Source organism: Haliotis cracherodii, unplaced genomic scaffold, assembly GCF_022045235.1.
Source record: "Haliotis cracherodii isolate W230 unplaced genomic scaffold, xgHalCrac1.p SCAF_39, whole genome shotgun sequence".
NCBI lineage: Eukaryota > Metazoa > Mollusca > Gastropoda > Lepetellida > Haliotidae > Haliotis > Haliotis cracherodii.
The window spans coordinates 735,320-753,938 of record NW_027266296.1 but is presented as its reverse complement, the minus strand read 5'-3'; the positions used below and the strand labels follow the sequence as shown (position 1 = coordinate 753,938).

Sequence of the window (18,619 nt, the reverse complement as noted above, 5' to 3'; positions counted from 1 at the left end):
GACCCTGTATTGCTCGCCATTTTGTCAAGTTTATTCAGGGACAACAACATTGGTCTGGACTGCAGAGTTCAACTGCAGCTTACAATTACCTTAACATACAATAGCTCATCTTCCTGAGGCAAGGGACTTATCTGACTTTAAAAGTCCAGTTTCCACCCTTGCCAAACTTGGCTGGAATTACTGGGCTCGATCGTTGCACCACCAGTGGCTATTACCAGTTATGTCCCTTCTAGACCTCTCCTATGGACCAATCAGATTCTACCTCTTGTATCACTTGCATTTGCGTCACACATAATGGTGGCACCCAGTCAGGACGATCTGATCGATAATCAAGATCAATATTGTGATAAAACATCTTACATCGCGAAATGTATCAAATCACGTGAGCACCTTGATTAAAAACATGAAAGGATTTGGAAAATATCTGCTGACGACGAATTGTCAATGCACATGCTTTGCAAACCCTGAAATCGATCAAAATCTGCACGACAGTTTACGAACCAGATTTTGATTTCGGTGCGCGATTTTGATTGGACTATGCATGGACTCGATAGTCCAGACAAAACGTAACTCCATAATACCAGCCTAGTTCGGCAAGGGTGGAAACTGGACTATAGCAGTCAGTTAACTCCTTTGCCTCGGGAAGATGACAATAGCTTAGACTTACATTTAGTCTATGAAATCTTATATTACACAATATCCTTCTTGACACTAAAAAAAAATTTAAAAGTGTCTGATTCTGATTTCATGTGGAATAGAGCTAGCTAGAGCTGGCTAGACCTGCTTTTGTATACGCTTCTAGATTGTGGTTTTTTTCATAAACTAAATATATTCCACAGTCATTGTGCAGGAATAACAATCGCTTTGTTCAAGTAGATAGCGATTGCAGTGAAGCCCAAGATCACAATCTCAAGGATTAACTGCAGCGCTAAGATTGTTCTGCGCAAGTGGACCCAGATAAGTTGCGTAATTGTGTACAAATACGCTTGAAATATTTAAGAAACCAAATACATGTATTTTACAACACAGTGAGTTACTACCCAACACAGCCTTTTCAACTTGCCTACCCACATATATTTACATATCGTGTTTGCTCACTGATTGCAGATATCATATGTACTTGAACTATGACTAATTCATACAAACGGTGGTACATCTCACATATTGAGTTGTGAGATTATGCAACATACAACGCCCTTGAGGCAGCAAATGAACAGGTGAAAACTAGGAGTCACCTGAAACAGCATTTTATGCAGAAAGAATTTTTTTTTCAAAATAGATCTACTCATGCGTATAAAAATACTAAACAGACCTGACCCAAGAGGGGAAATATATTGAATACCCAATCTCTCTCTCTCTCTCTCTCTCTCTCTCTCTCTCTCCTTTGAATATTGTCGTATCCACAACTTTGCATTTTGTTGCCTATAATTGTACACATAATTATCTAAATATTAATTTAAAGCTGTTACAATTCACTTGCGTATTCGCTGAATAGAACCGTATCCATTCATGAATTAAATTCATTTACCCCAGCCACTAGAATCAAATATTTATGAATATGCAATCATGAGCATTTGAAAAAACCTGTACCTAAAAATATCCATTAGAACATATTATACGCAATTAATTTGGCAGTACTGTGGTCACTGGTCATTGTCGCATTTGAGCAGGTATTAGTACCTGGATAAGTGCAGTATATAAATTTATGATATATTAATAATTTACAAACCATGTTATGTTGTTATTGTTTCACTGAAGATAACAAATAAAACATCAACTGCTGACTTGTTATTGTATTTGTGTATTAATATTCATATTCATTATCCTATATTCGTAATATTAATCGTATTGACCTCATAGTGTATTCGTTGCAGCCCTACTAAATATGTCTACCAACAATGACTGAAAAAGAAATACTATTCTAAAAATATTAGCTTCTGCAGTGAGGCGTCCATTAAACCAGGTGTTTCAAGCAGAGGAGGCTTATTGTGATTTGATACCTCTGGCTGACAAATCAGAATAAAATATTTTCCAATTCACGGTCGAATCTACATTTGAAACCTTTACATTTAAAACACAATCGGTTAATCTCCGAAGTAGAAATTGACAAAACAATCCAGATTATACCTCAGCATCTGTACCAGGTTTAGTCTTCAGGACAGTGATATGATAACACTGATCCTCATCACTGTAATATAGATACACCACATTATCCTTGGCAGACACCATTGGCCGAGCGTCTGGGTCATGGAGGGGCTTTGTGGTTTCCCACTCCGCATTCACAGGGACGTTGATTGGCTGGTTCACCACACAAGCACAGGACGCGATGCAGTTGGCTCGAGCTTCAAGGACAGTAGATGCACTGTACTGACTCAGGTGTTTGCTCCTCCGACGCGGCACTGCTGGTTTCTTACTGGGCGCTTGTCTTAAAAGTACTGGCGACAACGGCGCCTCTGTTCCTTGTGCAGATGCCATATCAACAGTTTTCTTGTTGACAAAATGGCGACTTCACAAAATGAGTTTAGTTTAGTTTCGTGTTATCATCTTGTTTAACTTTCAATTTGAAAAAAAATTGGTGCGATTACATATTAACCATTCTTCACAAGATTGAAATCAGGGTGTCAAGAAAACCAAATACAGGTACCACAATACAATGTTAGATCTTGGCAGACATTGGACATTCTGGAGGAATTTCTGAAATTATCTCATCCAAAACATGGCTGCAGTCACACACAGTATCACTTGAGAATATTCCTTGAATCAGTTAAGTGAAACGCCTGTTAGGACTTCACAAACAATTCTCATTCACATATTTTGTCACATATACTGCTGGTCACTTCTGTTCAACTTGAATCCATTAAAAGAGAATACTACTTTCCTCACAACAATCTTAAACTGAGACAATATCAGATCAGTTTGAGAAATCCTTGATATAGTCACATACACTTCCTGCGGCCTTCCTTTATGAGATTCTAAAGTTCATACTTTCCTCACAACAATCTGGAATTGAGACAATATCAGATCAGTTTGAGAATTCCTTGAAACAGTCACATAAGTTTCCTGTGGCCTTTCTTTAAGGAGATTCCGGTGTTACCCACCTCGATAAGATTCTCACCATTCACACGGATCGACTTCCGAAAACATCCAACTCGAAAATCCCACATCCAACAATGATATTATCCTTCTACCGGTAATTCATGTTAGGGTGACATTGATATCAACATTCGCGTTGCCACAAACCTACAAATCCAATATCTGCGTCTGTATTCCAGTCATAACACACAAGGTAGACACTAGACATTGTCAATGAAACCCATCCAGGAAGTGACAACAGGGATACTACGCAGGATAAATGGAATTTCCACCTTGTCACAAACCGAAACTTCCCCTGTGACAGCTGCGACCCACTTAGAAAAGTGTGTGGTATATGAATGCCTCTCTTATAGAGCAACTATAAGACAGCAAAATAAATGCTCCCCTTAGGGTAATATAGAGTGCACTAGGCGAGCTGGCTAGATTATTCACAAAACATCTGAGGTCTTAATTTATGTTATTTAGGAAACAGGATATAACATGGATTTTGTGACTCTGTACCTAAGTTCAATGATACCATTGTGACAGTAACCTCCATAGCAACAGTAGCAACACACCCTAATATGTCAGAGGACTCCATATCATAGGCAGCCGTTTAAATTTGATTTATCAAGACATGTTCAGACAACATATTTAAGTGTAATCATTATTTCACTAGTCCTAGCGGTTGTTTTTTTTGTCTGTTTTAAACAGTTCTAATTTGTAGCAACATGTAAGCATTCAGAACTGGTTAGAATTATAACCCTCAAATGCTACTTTGTTTGTTGTTTAGTACTGCACTCAGCGATATTCAAGTTATATGAGGCGAGCTGTAAATAATTTAGTCTGGACTAGACAATCGAGTGATAGACATCATCATGAGCATCAATCCATGCAATTGGTATACAATGACATGCATCAACCAAGTCAGCGAGCCTGACCACCCGATCCCGTGAGTCGCCTCTTATAACAAGCATGGGTTGCTGAAGACCTACTCTTACCCTGATTTTCACAGGTTTCAAATGCTACTAGTCAATGAGGACTACCATTATTGGATTTTTACTCAACACAATATAGAAGTATCGGGCTACCAAACTTCCATGAATTTGAAGGATGCATAAGTGTGCAAGTGCTCTTGATAAATCCCTGTCTGGTTGATCAAACCTCTACAATCATTATTTTTTTGTTGTCTTAACCGTAGTTTGATATGAGTATAGAAACAGCCTATATACAGCAAATGGACAGCACGACAACAGTTTGTTATTTCCGTCAGTTTGTTATAAGTGTGTTCGTTACAAACACAGTTTACTGTACTTATCTGTATGCAAATATTGTATACAATATCTATGAAATCTATATCTGAACTCTGTTTTCAAGTGGAACATTTTGTACAAGATGTTGACAATATAAACATGTTGGCAATATGGCTCTATGACAATGTAACCATGTTGTGAATATGGCTCTATGATGACAATATAACCATGTTGACAATATGGCTCTATGACAATATAACCATGTTGTGAATATGGCTCTATGATGACAATATAACCACGTTGACAATATGGCCCTATGACAATATAATCATGTTGTGAATATGGCTCTATGATGACAATATAACCATGTTGACAATATGGCTCTATGACAATATAACCATGTTGTGAATATGGCTCTATGATGACAATATAACCATGTTGACAATATGGCTCTATGACAATATAACCATGTTGACAATATGACTATGATGACAATATAACCATGTTGACAATAAAGCTCTATGACAATATAACCATGTTGACAATACGGCCCTATGATGACAATATAACCATGTTGACAATATGACTATGATGACAATATAACCATGTTGACAATAAAGCTCTATGACAATATAACCATGTTGACAATACGGCCCTATGATGACAATATAACCATGTTGACAATATGGCCCTATGATGACAATATAACCATGTTGACAATATGGCCCTATGACAATATAACCATGTTGACAATATGACTATGATGACAATATAACCATGTTGACAATAAAGCTCTATGACAATATAACCATGTTGACAATATGGCTCTATGACAATATAACCATGTTGACAATATGACTATGATGACAATATAATCATGTTGACAATATGGCTCTATGACAATATAACCATGTTGACAATATGACTATGATGACAATATAACCATGTTGACAATATGGCCCTATGATGACAATATAACCATGTTGACAATAAAGCTCTATGACAATATAACAATGTTGACAATAAGGCCCTATGGCAATATAACCATGTTGACAATATGACTATGATGACAATATAACCATGTTGACAATATGGCCCTATGACAATATAACCATGTTGACAATATGGCCCTATGACAATATAAGCATGTTGACAATATGACTATGATGACAATATAACCATGTTGACAATATGGCCCTATGACAATATAACCATGTTGACAATATGGCCCTATGACAATATAACCATGTTGACAATATGACTATGATGACAATATAACCATGTTGACAATATGACTATGATGACAATATAACCATGTTGACAGTATGGCCCTATGATGACAATATAACCATGTTGACAATATGGCCCTATGACAATATAACCATGTTGACAATATGACTATGATGACAATATAACCATGTTGACAATATGACTATGATGACAATATAACCATGTTGACAATATGGCTCTATGACAATATAAACATGTTGACAATATGACTATGATGACAATATAACCATGTTGACAATACGGCTCTATTACAATATAACCATGTTGACAATAAGGCTCTATGACAATATAACCATGTCGACAATAAGGCCCTATGATGACAATATAACCATGTTGACAATATGGCTCCATGACAATATAACCATGTTGACAATAAGGCTCTATCTCAATATAAACATGTTGACAATAAGGCTCTATTATGACAATATAGCCATGTTGACAATATGACTATGATGACAATATAATCATGTTGACAATAAGGCTCTATGATGACAATATAACCATGTTGACAATATGGCTCTATGACAATATAAACATGTTGACAATAAGGCTCTATGATGACAATATAGCCATGTTGACAATAAGGCTCTATGATGACAATATAACCATGTTGACAATATGGCTCTATGATGACAATATAATAATGTTGAAAATATGGCTCTATGATGACAATATAACCATGTTGACAATATGGCTCCATGACAATATAACCATGTTGACAATAAGGCTCTATGACAATATAAACATGTTGACAATAAGGCTCTATTATGACAATATAGCCATGTTGACAATATGACTATGATGACAATATAATCATGTTGACAATAAGGCTCTATGATGACAATATAACCATGTTGACAATATGGCTCTATGACAATATAACCATGTTGACAATAATGCTCTATGACAATATAAACATGTTGACAATAAGGCTCTATGATGACAATATAGCCATGATGACAATAAGGCTCTATGATGACAATATAACCATGTTGACAATATGGCTCTATGATGACAATATAACTCATGTTGACAAAACCCAACTCTGACAATGTCCAATTATCAAATGACACTAGTAACAAAGTCCAGGTGAGGTGAAATGGGATTTAACAACTCATTGAAGATTATTGTACTAATTTTGCAACATGCACGTGTGTCTGTATGCTTGTACTAGTCTGGACTTAAGTCAGTTTTATAGTGCTAGAACACTGAGATATCATGCCGCAGTTTAACATGAATACCCCACACAGACACAGCTTGCAGACTCTAGGCAGACCAGTCCTTGCTTTAGCCTCTTAATACCAAGCACCAGGCAGGGTAACAACAAGTACCACACTCAGCAATATTCCAGTCCATAAATAACCAAGTCATGAGCAACAATCCAGTGATCAACATCATGAGCATCGATCTACGAATTGAGATACGATGACATGCATCACCCAGGTCAGCAAGTGTGACCTCCTGATCCTGTTAGTCACTTCTTACAACAAGCATGGGTTGATGAAGACAAAAGTCTAACCCAGGTCTTCACTGGTACGTCAACTTTAGATACTAGCCCTGAACAACTAAAATGCAAATCAAGAATAAAAATGCTGAATTCTTACCTTAACTGTGAAAAATAAATCTTCAAGATGAAAATAAAGGGTTTCATTTTCATTACACATGGAATCAAGTTGTAGCTCTGAGATGTTAAACATTACAAAACAAAACTTGTACAAGAAGACTGATCACTCTGTCATGTTATATGTCACACCCTCGCACAAGACGGCCATGATAGACATGTGTACTTGGTACTAAGATAAAACAACCCTCTACTTCCTGGTGACCTATGACATCATACTATCATGTAACAGGGCTCAATTAAGCTATATAAACATGCACCTGTGCATCTAGTTATTAAAAAATGCAACCTAATATTTATGTCTACCTGCACCAAGTGCATGTCAAAATCTTTCAAATTTGCCAAAAACAACAAGCGTGGATTTTCAACACATTCAGTACCTCTAAGCCTTATTTATCATACATATCAACAATCACTCAGTTATGTGTAATTTGTCATGCTTTTTGGGGCTTGACACCATCAAACTGTGGGCACTTCAAGATTATGTGCATGTTTCAAGATTGATAACTGTATGGGACCAGGGTGCAACCTAGTTTTGTCTGGAGCAACTTGATTTTAATGTCAAGATGCACCTGGTGCAAGGTAAATCGAGTTCCTTAATTTGAGTCCTGTATACACTCAAAGCAACATGAAAATGCTCATATTTGGTTTTGATGCAATTGATGGTTCAATTGTTCAAAAGTTTAACTTTTATTAATATTTTATTTTATTTTATGTACATATCAATACATGAACAAATGATCAGGGGTTTACATAGACTTGCTCAGAGGCCACTATTTGGTTCCAACTCTGAAGCAAATGTCTGTAAATATTCAAAAGTCACGTCATCATAGTAATGTTATTGCATTGCAGAGATGACCTGCATTTCATTGATAACAATAAACAATTGCTGATCGCAATATTCCCCCATTTCAAACCGGGGGATAAAAATGACAGTTTTTAACAAAAGATTTGTTCCCAAGGGCATCTAGTTTGGAATCCTAGAAGAGTCCAGAGTGAGACAGCTGGGGTTCACACTGTCTTATGGAGTTGGTTGGTTGGTTGGTTTGTTGTTTAACGCCGCAATCAGCAATATTCCAGCTATATGACGGCGGTCTGCAAAATAATCAAGTCTGGACCAGGCAATCAAGTGATTGTTATCATGAGCATCAATCCACGCAATTGGGATCGATGGCATGCATCAACCAAGTCAGTGAGTGAGTGAGTATGGTTATACGCCGCTTTTAGCAATATTCCAGCAATATCACGGCGGGGGAAATAGAAATGGGCTTCACACATTGTACCCATGTCGGGAATCGAGCCCGGGTCTTCGGCGTGACGAGCGAACGCTTTAACCACTAGGCTACCCGACCGCCCAACCAAGTCAGTATGCCTGACCACCCGATCATGTTAGTCGCCTTTTACAACAAGCATAGTCACCTCTTACGGCAAGCATGGGTTGCTGAAGACCTAGCCTTATGGAGTACAACGTATGTCAGTTATATCAGGAATCAATGTAACAAGGAAGGAAAAGCCCAAAGTATGCCGGTTTAATTGAGATGTTTCCACGTTGGAGACTCCACAAACATGGGCATGACACAGATAGACCAAACATCCTGATGTTTCTCAATCTGGAATCCAAGCTGTGATATGTGCATTCATACACTCACTCACCTCATTTTCCTGTGCTTAAAGCAGACAGAGTAGAATGAGAACCCAAATTCTTGCGAACAAGTTTCAGAAAAAACTGCTGTCGTATTTATAAAGTGGCCACTTAAAAAATAGATCATACCTCTTCCGGTGAGCAAACATGAGATAAAAAACTTGATCAATGTAAAATAAATTTTATAATAAATGATTTGAACTGTACTTCCTGTTATGCTAGACATTGTTTTATAGGCAGAGATTAAGATTGTTTTGCAAAATTGTCAGTAAGCTGGAAATACCACACAGCTGTACATAAATTGTTCTCCCAAGATCTACCGGTGATTCAGTTTAAAAATACTCAAAATAATTACTCTAAAGAATTTAATGAAAACAACAAAAAATGCATTTAAATCTGAAAGTATTATTACACCAGGAATAACATATCAATAATAGGTATTGGCCTGAATTTCGTATTACAATTTATTGCTATAATGATTCATGTATTATGAATCATACCACACTATATTGCATGTGTTCTTTCATCTGTAATTTGTCATAAACTTGAATAAAAATTACCCAGATGACTTGTCCATACATAATTTTTGGGATGTTGCTATAGTCACAACCCATAAGAAATAGACACATACCTGTAATATACAGGAACTGGTCACGATTAGTTTTGCTTTTTTGATCACAGGAATCAGTTGCTAATATCTGAGTTTCGTAAATTCAATTCAACTTGTCACTTATGTAAAATAACTTCGCAAACAAGATGAAAATATGCATGATTTCTAAAAAATGCAATATACTGGTATTTTCTAACTGTATTGTGATACAAATTCATAAGTATTTCAAATTGTGGTATACTTGTAAACAGGTAATACCCACACCTCTATTTATTATGTTGTTACTATATCTATACTTATAATGAAAATAATCATAAAAGAAAACATTAGGTTTTTTACTGGTTAGGTTTTACATATATAACTGCTTGGCAACCAATTTCAATCAGTAAAACTACAAGTGGGAAGTTCTCCCCAATCTTTCTGTCTGTCTGTCTGTCTGTCTGTCTGTTCATTTTTCAATAACAGGTTGCACTGGTGCATGTTTTATATAGTTAAATCGAGTTAAATATCGAACCATGCAGATACAGGGTACAGGCAGTCTCAGAACACATAGAGACAGAGCTTGCTGTAGTCATATTTTTGTCATATCCATCTGTCTGTAAATCCAGATATCTGTTGACCAGATAATCCAGTGACTGACATCATGAGCATCGATCCAAACAATTGGGATACGATGCCATGCATCAACCATGTCAGCAATACTGACCACCCAATCCTGTTAGTCACCTCTTACGACAAGCATAGTCATTTTTTACGGCAAGTATGGGTTGCTGAAGACCTATTCCACCCCGGATCTTCACGGGTCTCTCCCTACGAAGAAGCAAAGTGAATATCTACTGAATGATAATCAATTGTAACACAATACTTATCCCAAAGATGACGGCCTCCGTGGTCAATTAGTAGAGCGTTTGGCCGGAGAGCGGAAGGTCCAGGGTTCCATCCCCCGCCGCGTCATACCAAAAGACGTTAAAAAGATGGTACTTGTTGTTACCCTGTCTGGCGCTTGGCATTAAGGGGCGAAAACAAGGACTGGTCAGCTTGGAGTCAGTATACTGTGTCTGAGTGAGATGTTCATGTTAAACTGCGGCATGGTGTCTCAGTGAGCTAGCACTATAAATCGGCATCAGTCCAGACTAGTACAAGCAGCCACACAAACACACACACATACATGCACGTCGCTATACAAGTGCAATAATCTTGGACACGACGTTAAACCCCATTTCACCTCACCTATCCCAAAGATATTCAGCATATTTGTCATGTGCTAAAAATTCCAAAACTCCTTACTGTGACTCTGACATTATATGACATCACAAGACAGGCAATCTCCTTGTCGCCTTCACCTGTGCAATTCGCACTCTACCTTACTAGAAGATAAAACCGAGTTCAGCTACCTCTTTTGTGATCGTTCTAAATTTGGTTTTAATAAATGGAGTGAGTGAGTGAGTGAGTATGGTTTTACGCCGCTTTTAGCAATATTCCAGCAATATCATGGCGGGGGACACCAGAAATGGGCTTCACACATTGTACCCATGTCGGGAATCGAACCCGGGTCTTCGGCGTGACGAGCGAACGCTTTAACCACTAGGCTACCCGACCGCCCCTTTAATAAATGGAACTTAAATGCAGAACAATATGGAAGTTGGGGAACACCACATTCAGCAATATTCCAGCTATATGACGCCTGTCTGTAAATAATTGAGTCTGGAACAGACAATCAAGTGACTGACATCATGAGCATTGATCTATGCAATTGGGGTACAATGACATACATCAGCTAAGTCAGCGAGCCTGACCACCCAATCCTGTTAGTAGCCTCACATGACAAGCCACCTTCCCGAAGCAAGAGAGTTAACTGACTATAAAAGTCCAGTTTCCACCTTTGCCGAACTAGGCCGGTATCATGGAATTACATTTTGGCTGGACTAACGAGTCTATGCATAGTCCTATTACAATCGCGCAACAAAAACAAAATTGGGTTCGTAAACTGTCGTTCAGATTTCGGTTGATTGCAACTCGTTGTTAACAGATATTTTCCAAATCTTGTCATGTTTTTAATCAAGGTGCTCACATGATTTGATGCATTATGTGATGTAAGACTCGTTTTATCACAATATAGACCTTGATTTTATCGATCAGATTGTCTTGACTGGGCGCCACTGTTTCGTTTGAAGCAAATGCAAGCGATACGAGAGGGGAAATCTGATTGGTCTAAAGGAGAGGCTTAGAAGGGACATAACTGGTAATAGCAACTGGTGGCGCTGCGGTACAGCCAAGGAATTTCAGCCTAGTTCGGCAAGGATGGAAACTGGACTTTTAAAGGCAGTTAACTCTCTTGCCTCGGGAAGATGATGACAAGCATGGGTTGCTGAAGGCCAATTCTAACCGAAAAATATGTGGTGTGATTATTCACTACACATAAGTAATTTACCCCTGATGATGCAATCAATATATGCCTACCCATGTATCAAATCATATTTTAATTTATCATCAATTTTCAAAATAAATATCTACAAAATTAGCAAAAATACAGGGTTTAACATGAGGCACACATGTGCATCCAGTATGCACAAAATGTAGAGAATTGACCAAAAAAATAAAATTATACTTCATCCTGAGGGATGCACAATAATATTGCAGAGCTACAGATAAGCAGCGTATTTGCGTAAAATACCCCCCAAAATATTCAAAACCCAATTACTTTCAATTAACTTGCGTACAGAAATGCATGCATTAAATGAAAAACTCTAAAGTATAAAAACAGCTCGCGTAAATACCCAATGAAGTTTTTACAGCATGTGTACAAAGAAGCTAATTTCCAAAACACAATTACGAGCTAATTTACTTTCCGAGTCAAGCCTATATAATTACAACAGTTATATATGTACATCTAAAACAATATTTCATTTTTTTTAGATCTTAAAATGTTCACTAATTTTGGGAAATAACCAAAAGAGTGATGAATAGATGAGTGAAAACATATTGGTTACCCAATTAAAAATGTAATAACCCAATGAGTAAAAATTCAATTGCTCAAAATGTTTTCTGGAGCTCTGATATTCATTGTACCTACAGTATATCAAGATCAATTGGGGCTGTCTGTTATTTCATCCATCAATCACGACCATTGTCCACATGACCACTGATTCATTTCAGGTTCTCAAGTAATTACCTATAAGCACATACACTACACCACATATTGCCTGCAAGGATCCTTAAAATTCATTATTATGGATCCCCTGGACCGCCACTTTTGTAAGTGAAGCTAAATGTCTGACACAGGCAAGATAATTGCACAGGCAAGTGTTACTTAAACGCTGATCACTAAACAAATACTAAATCCAGTGTTCCCGTTAACCGGTAAATACCAGTTTTTTACCGGTAAAATTGGGCTTGGACCGGTAATTCATGTGACTGCCAGTCCCTGCTGACTGGCAAATAGAGTACCTTATATAAATCATTATTGTTGAACAAGACATCGGCGATATTCATATAAGTATATTTTTCGAATGATGTCAGCTTGTCAGGGTTTCCCCTTGTCTATTATTAGTGCAAGGAAATAACATTTTGCTTTGGTTCAGGGTTAAATACATATTTGTAGCGACATAGTCTTGAAATTTAAAAATAAAAGAGAAAATTGTGACTTAACATTGTGTGAATGATGTGTAGATCTAACTAAGTTACTTTAGAGATAATGTCAAGTTGTATTAATTAAAACCAGGTAATTTTTACACGTTTTTTAATTGTTGAAAGTTGGGACTGACAAAATTCAGGAGGGAACTCGTAATTTTTAGTGTTGCCAGTCTACCAGGGTCCACTTGCACAAAGCGATCTTAGCGCTACAACTATTGTAAGCCCATGTTAAAGTATGGGAATTACGATCATCTTAGCGCTAAGATCGCTTTGTGGTAATTTTAGTGTTGCCAGTCTTCCAGGACTGGCAGTATCAAAAGCCAGCGGGAACACTGTAAATCTAATTAAATAATAATGTACTCACAATGTGAGTTTACATGTATAAACAGACTACAACAATCTTGTTAGCCAGACTACAGGGAACATATAGAATTTTACGTAAAAACTGTTGCAAATTAGATTGATCACGATCTGTATTGTACCGGGACTCGAGTATTGCGATGTGTCTCGAGAGGCGAATTGAGTACCTGTATACACCATTCACAGATATAGTTTTGAAAAAAGAAAGATAATACCAGCACACCACATTTCAAATGGAAAGAAGAAATCTCATGAAATCTGAGGAAGAGAATTTTAGATGTCAACTTCTTTAGTATGAGGAACACAATGTTACAGAGTATATGCTTCCTCCTCCATCGGGTGAGTGAGTTAACTCACTCACCTGATGAAGGAGTAAGCATATACTCCGAAACGTTGTGTTCCTTATAATAATTGTTTGTTTGTTTTGTTGTTTGTTTAACGCCGCACTCAGCAATATTCCAGCTATATTACGGCGGTCTGTAAATAATCGAGTCTGGACCAGACAATCCAGTGATTAATATCATGAGCATCGACCCACGCAACTGGGATCGATGACATGCATCAACCAAGTCAGCGAACCTGACCACCCGATCCCGTTAGTCGCCTTTTACGACAAGCATAGTCGCCTTTTACGGCAAGCATGGGTTGCTGCAGATCTATTCTACCCCCTTATAATAAAGAAGTTGACATCCATAAATTTTCTTCCTGATGTGTATCACTTCTAAATGCCTTTCAAAGACTTCGTTAAATCTGCTCTTTTATTCTGATACATTTCCTCATTTTGTGAAGATCTGACAACCCCTTGACACAAACGTTATGTAAGGTGAACCCAGGGTGAACTTTGACAGTCTGTCCAATCTAAATGTGTAGGTTCTTGAGAGCTCAGATGTCATCTTTCTAAAATGATTCTGCTTCATTTCTTCACACTAAGTGACCTCGATTCAAGCTTTTGATCTTGATAAAGCAGCACACAAATATGCCTTCATTGGTACTCACTTTTAGTGTAAATGCCATGGCACTCAGAAATGACTGGGTCCATAAATTATTCACAACAATAAAATATTGCAGTCTTTGTTATTAACATTCAGAACTGCCCACTTATGTTAGCTTTAAGACACTGAAATCAAATATGCAGTACTGAAACTATTGCTCGCTTGTACAAAAAATGTAGAAGACTAGACACTGATTGGCTTACTAGAAGGTTCACTTGAAGCGCCTTCCTATGGAGGTGTTGTCAGATCGTCACGCAGAGAGGTATCGTATCAGATGAGTATCGTATTATAGGTTTCTGGTACACCTGAGGGACACTACTCTGAAAAAATCTACAGATATAGACAGGAAATGGGCACCAAAGCACTGAGCATAAACCTTCCTTAACCATGTCAACAATATCAAATATCAAATTGACATCGTGACCAAGTCTGCAAGCCTGACCACCCGATCCCGTTTGTCATCTCTTACAACAAGTATAAGGCACCTTTTACGACAAGCATGGGTTGATGAAGAACAATTCTAACCCGGATCTTAACAGGTTCTCTGCTTAAGCAGCTGAATAGATTCAGAGGTAATTAAAATTTCACTTACGTGTTCATTTTCTCAGATAATGGACAATTGTCATTGCAAATATCCTGAAGATTGTTTCAAAATTTGGTAATGATATTGATGAATGTCCAATCAAAAGTTCTTCAGATCATGAACAAGTCTTTACTGCTATTAGACCAGCAAAATCAAACTGATTATTACAATACTGATAATATGGAAGTGTAAGTAATAAAGGTTTCCTTGTGTGATATATATAGATCTGTATAGATTTAAACAACTACTGCATATAAGACCAACAATACTAATATTACAAATCTTTATCATAAATTTGTTTCACCTATGGCTGCCCAACTTGGCAAGTCACACGTGTCAACCATTCTCACCAATATGACTTTTTACAGGTTAAGACTGGTTATTGGGAAAACCCGAAAGTTACAGATACTGGCGGTTGGGCGGTATGACTCACGTCCACGGTCATGCCATTACAAACAGTTGCAGGGCTCTGCACGTCTTGTAACTTTTGAACTTCTAATGGTGACACTAATCTTTACTATTGCCTCCTGACATACAAGAAATAGATTAAAATATAACCCCTACTCGTGTGAGACGTTAGGTTACAGCTGACTCTTCTTAGAAACTTCGTTAGATCTTGCGAACTGAAAACAGAAAGCTTGTAATATCTCGTTGACATGCAGTTTGGTATAGCTTCCGGGTTTGTTTGGCTGTAAAGGTCATTAAGGCGATCAGAGTTATCTGCCCTTGGAAGGCTGTTGATTGCTGATGAGATGTTGAAAACCGCAAAGAAACAAAAATCAAAATTATTTAATTCGTGTAATCATTTATAAAACGGCATGTTGTAGATGAAATTGTGAAAAACGATACATTTTTAAATATATATTATCCATGCGGAAATCATAATAATTCATAGTGCGTAATATTATTTCATGCGCTCTATAACATTTTTTAAGTCATACGTGCGTTGTACAAGACTGTTATCGGCGTAAAACACGCATCGTTCTCCGCGTAATGTTTAATGACAATAGTGACGTCACAGCGTATCATTGCTAGTTCTGTTGGTAATTTTTTAGAGGGAGTGGGTGAGATGGGGGTACGAACAAATTACGGTTCTATTTCTTTTCATAAATAAAATAAAATATTTGAACATTATTTAGGGGCTGGTAATTCATTATAGGGAGGGGGAGGGTCATGATAAAATGTTACATAAAATTGGGGTAGGGGGTGGCTGCAAAATATACTACAATCTGACCGCCAAAAAATGCGCTCTTTTTGTAAATTCAGCACGACTCCCACACTCTTTACCTGTATTCAGTAATTCATCATATAGTTCATACTAATGATCAAGTATTTATTTCAATTTATCCACTCTGGTTTAACATAATAAAAGTTTTTGACAAAGAAAGTAAATCAATTACTATTTTGGAAATATCTACTCTGACATTTGAGTCGATAGAGAATTTCGTCCCTTTACAGTCTCTGTAGGTATACACCGTTGTAAGTGGCTCGAATATGTTACAATGCGCTACCAATAATATTTGTATACAAAACACAATAATATGATTTATGAGTATTGACTTTTGACTAGGGAGTCTATGTAAGACCCTTTTTTGTTCCCTGATTCAGTCAGTTACTCTTAAAAACACGCATATCACGATTGATAATTATATGCAGCTAAGGTAATGACGAAACAAATGCCGGCGACGCACAAGAAGAAGAATATTGATATTGGCTATTGGGACTTCATTCAAACGGAACGGGTAGTCCGTAAGTCTTCGCAAGTTTGACAATGGGTTTTATTGTGAATAAAAAAGTCTTCATTATTCTCGTAAGTTACTTAAATTTTTAACTATGAGTTTAGTTCAATAATTTTATGAGTATACATGTCAATATATTATTTTAATAATACTTGAAATTTTATGTACATTTGTGTCTCGTAAGCTTTATGAGGCTGGACTTTGCTAGTTTTACCTATGCTACTATCATGATTTTATAAACTGTACACGCAAAGTGTAAATAAAATAAAATTATGTAAGCATAAAGCGTTGTTGTTTTTACTCTGTTTGGTGAGTCTAAATAGAAAATATTAATTTCTATAGACTCCCTGCCTTTCAGTAATAATTATGCACACAATTTTCTTCACAGAAGATTTCAATATATTGTGGAAACTAAATTAAACATTTGTCCACTATCTGACACAGATGGTGACTTCCATTATTTGTCTATCTTTAGAAAACGAAAGAAAACAATTTTTACACAAGTTTACATTAGACCCAAGACATAGATATAAATGTCCAAATTTGGTAATATCATCATGTCATTGTTTAAACCTCTTTAATACTGTGAAAAGCAAGCTTGACAACGGTATAAGGATCTATACCGAAACGTCGCTTTTCACATTCACAGTATTAAAGAAGTTGTTATCCATAAAAATTGTGTCTATCTTGTCTTCCGTCAACTTCTAAGTAATGCCTATCAAGCAATTTATTGTTTAAACCTTTCAAGTAACTTTCTCCCTATTTATTTGCACGTATATTTTGAACTCACTGCTTGGCATAGTTTGGTATTTAACCCATATTCACATTCACGTGTATATGTGATATTGCATTGATATTGCTCCTCTTAAGATCTTATGCCGCTGATAGAGACCTGAGTGTAAAATAAAGTTCAGTTCAGTCTCTTCCAGTTAAGACACAAGGCAGGTGCACCATGTCAGTGTCACGTTTGAATGACTTTAATTACCCTGCTGTAAATGTTGGTGACACGCCTATTAACAATTAGCTCATTAGGTACTTGGTGTTGATAGCTGTAACAACACTTGCTAATTAGGACATATTTTAGCACTCCTGTGATAAACAGATGTCAAAACAATAGGAGTAGCATGGGCGGATACAGAGCACCCCCCCCCCCCCCCTTTTTATTTCGAAAATATCTTTATTTCTGTATAAATTACCACCAAAGACAATAAATAGATCTTAATTGTGCACCCACCCACCCCCTTTTTAAAAAAAGCTGTATCCGCCCCTGAGTAGGACTGTAGGGAGGATGTCATTTTTATAACAGCTAAATCATTGCGCTTTAATTTAAAAATAAATAATTTTCTTCTTTTAAAAACCTATATCAATGATTTTCCGGAGGTGACACATTTCCCCCTTCAACAATAGGGACATGTGAACACACCATTTATAGCTCTAAAGTTGTGCAACATAGTCCTGAACAGTGGCTGATTTGTAGGGTGGACCCCCGCCCCCACCCCCAAAGTTATAAACGGCCCAAGTGGACCCCCCTCCCTCCTTTTTTTAAATCCCGCCCATACCGAGTAACATAAAAAAAGGGCTTAGAGCAACAAAATGTGTTTCGGTATCAGGTATGATGTTATATTCCATAAAACATGTGTTATTTTCTTACGTTTATGCAAATATAACGTATTGTTCAAAATGTTCGATATATTATGATTACTTGTGATATGGAATAAGTTACTTATTTGAATCACTGTTCGCTTTATCGTCATTCCCAAAACAAAAACAAATTTAGGCGTTATGCGCATGCGCAAATATTTTATCGTAGGGCATTGTGGGATA

At 37.0% G+C, this 18,619-nt stretch overlaps 1 protein-coding gene across 1 annotated transcript in view; it reads right to left on the bottom strand.

Moving 5' to 3' along the window:
• Positions 1-3,475, bottom strand: part of LOC139478111 (ranBP-type and C3HC4-type zinc finger-containing protein 1-like) — a 37,080-nt gene extending 33,605 nt beyond the window's left edge. Inside the window, exon 1 of the mRNA XM_071260427.1 lies at positions 2,128-3,475. Coding sequence (XP_071116528.1) covers positions 2,128-2,475 — 348 coding nt within the window. The 5' untranslated portion in view covers positions 2,476-3,475. The remainder of the gene's footprint in view (positions 1-2,127) is intronic.
• Positions 3,476-18,619: the final 15,144 nt, after the last annotated feature.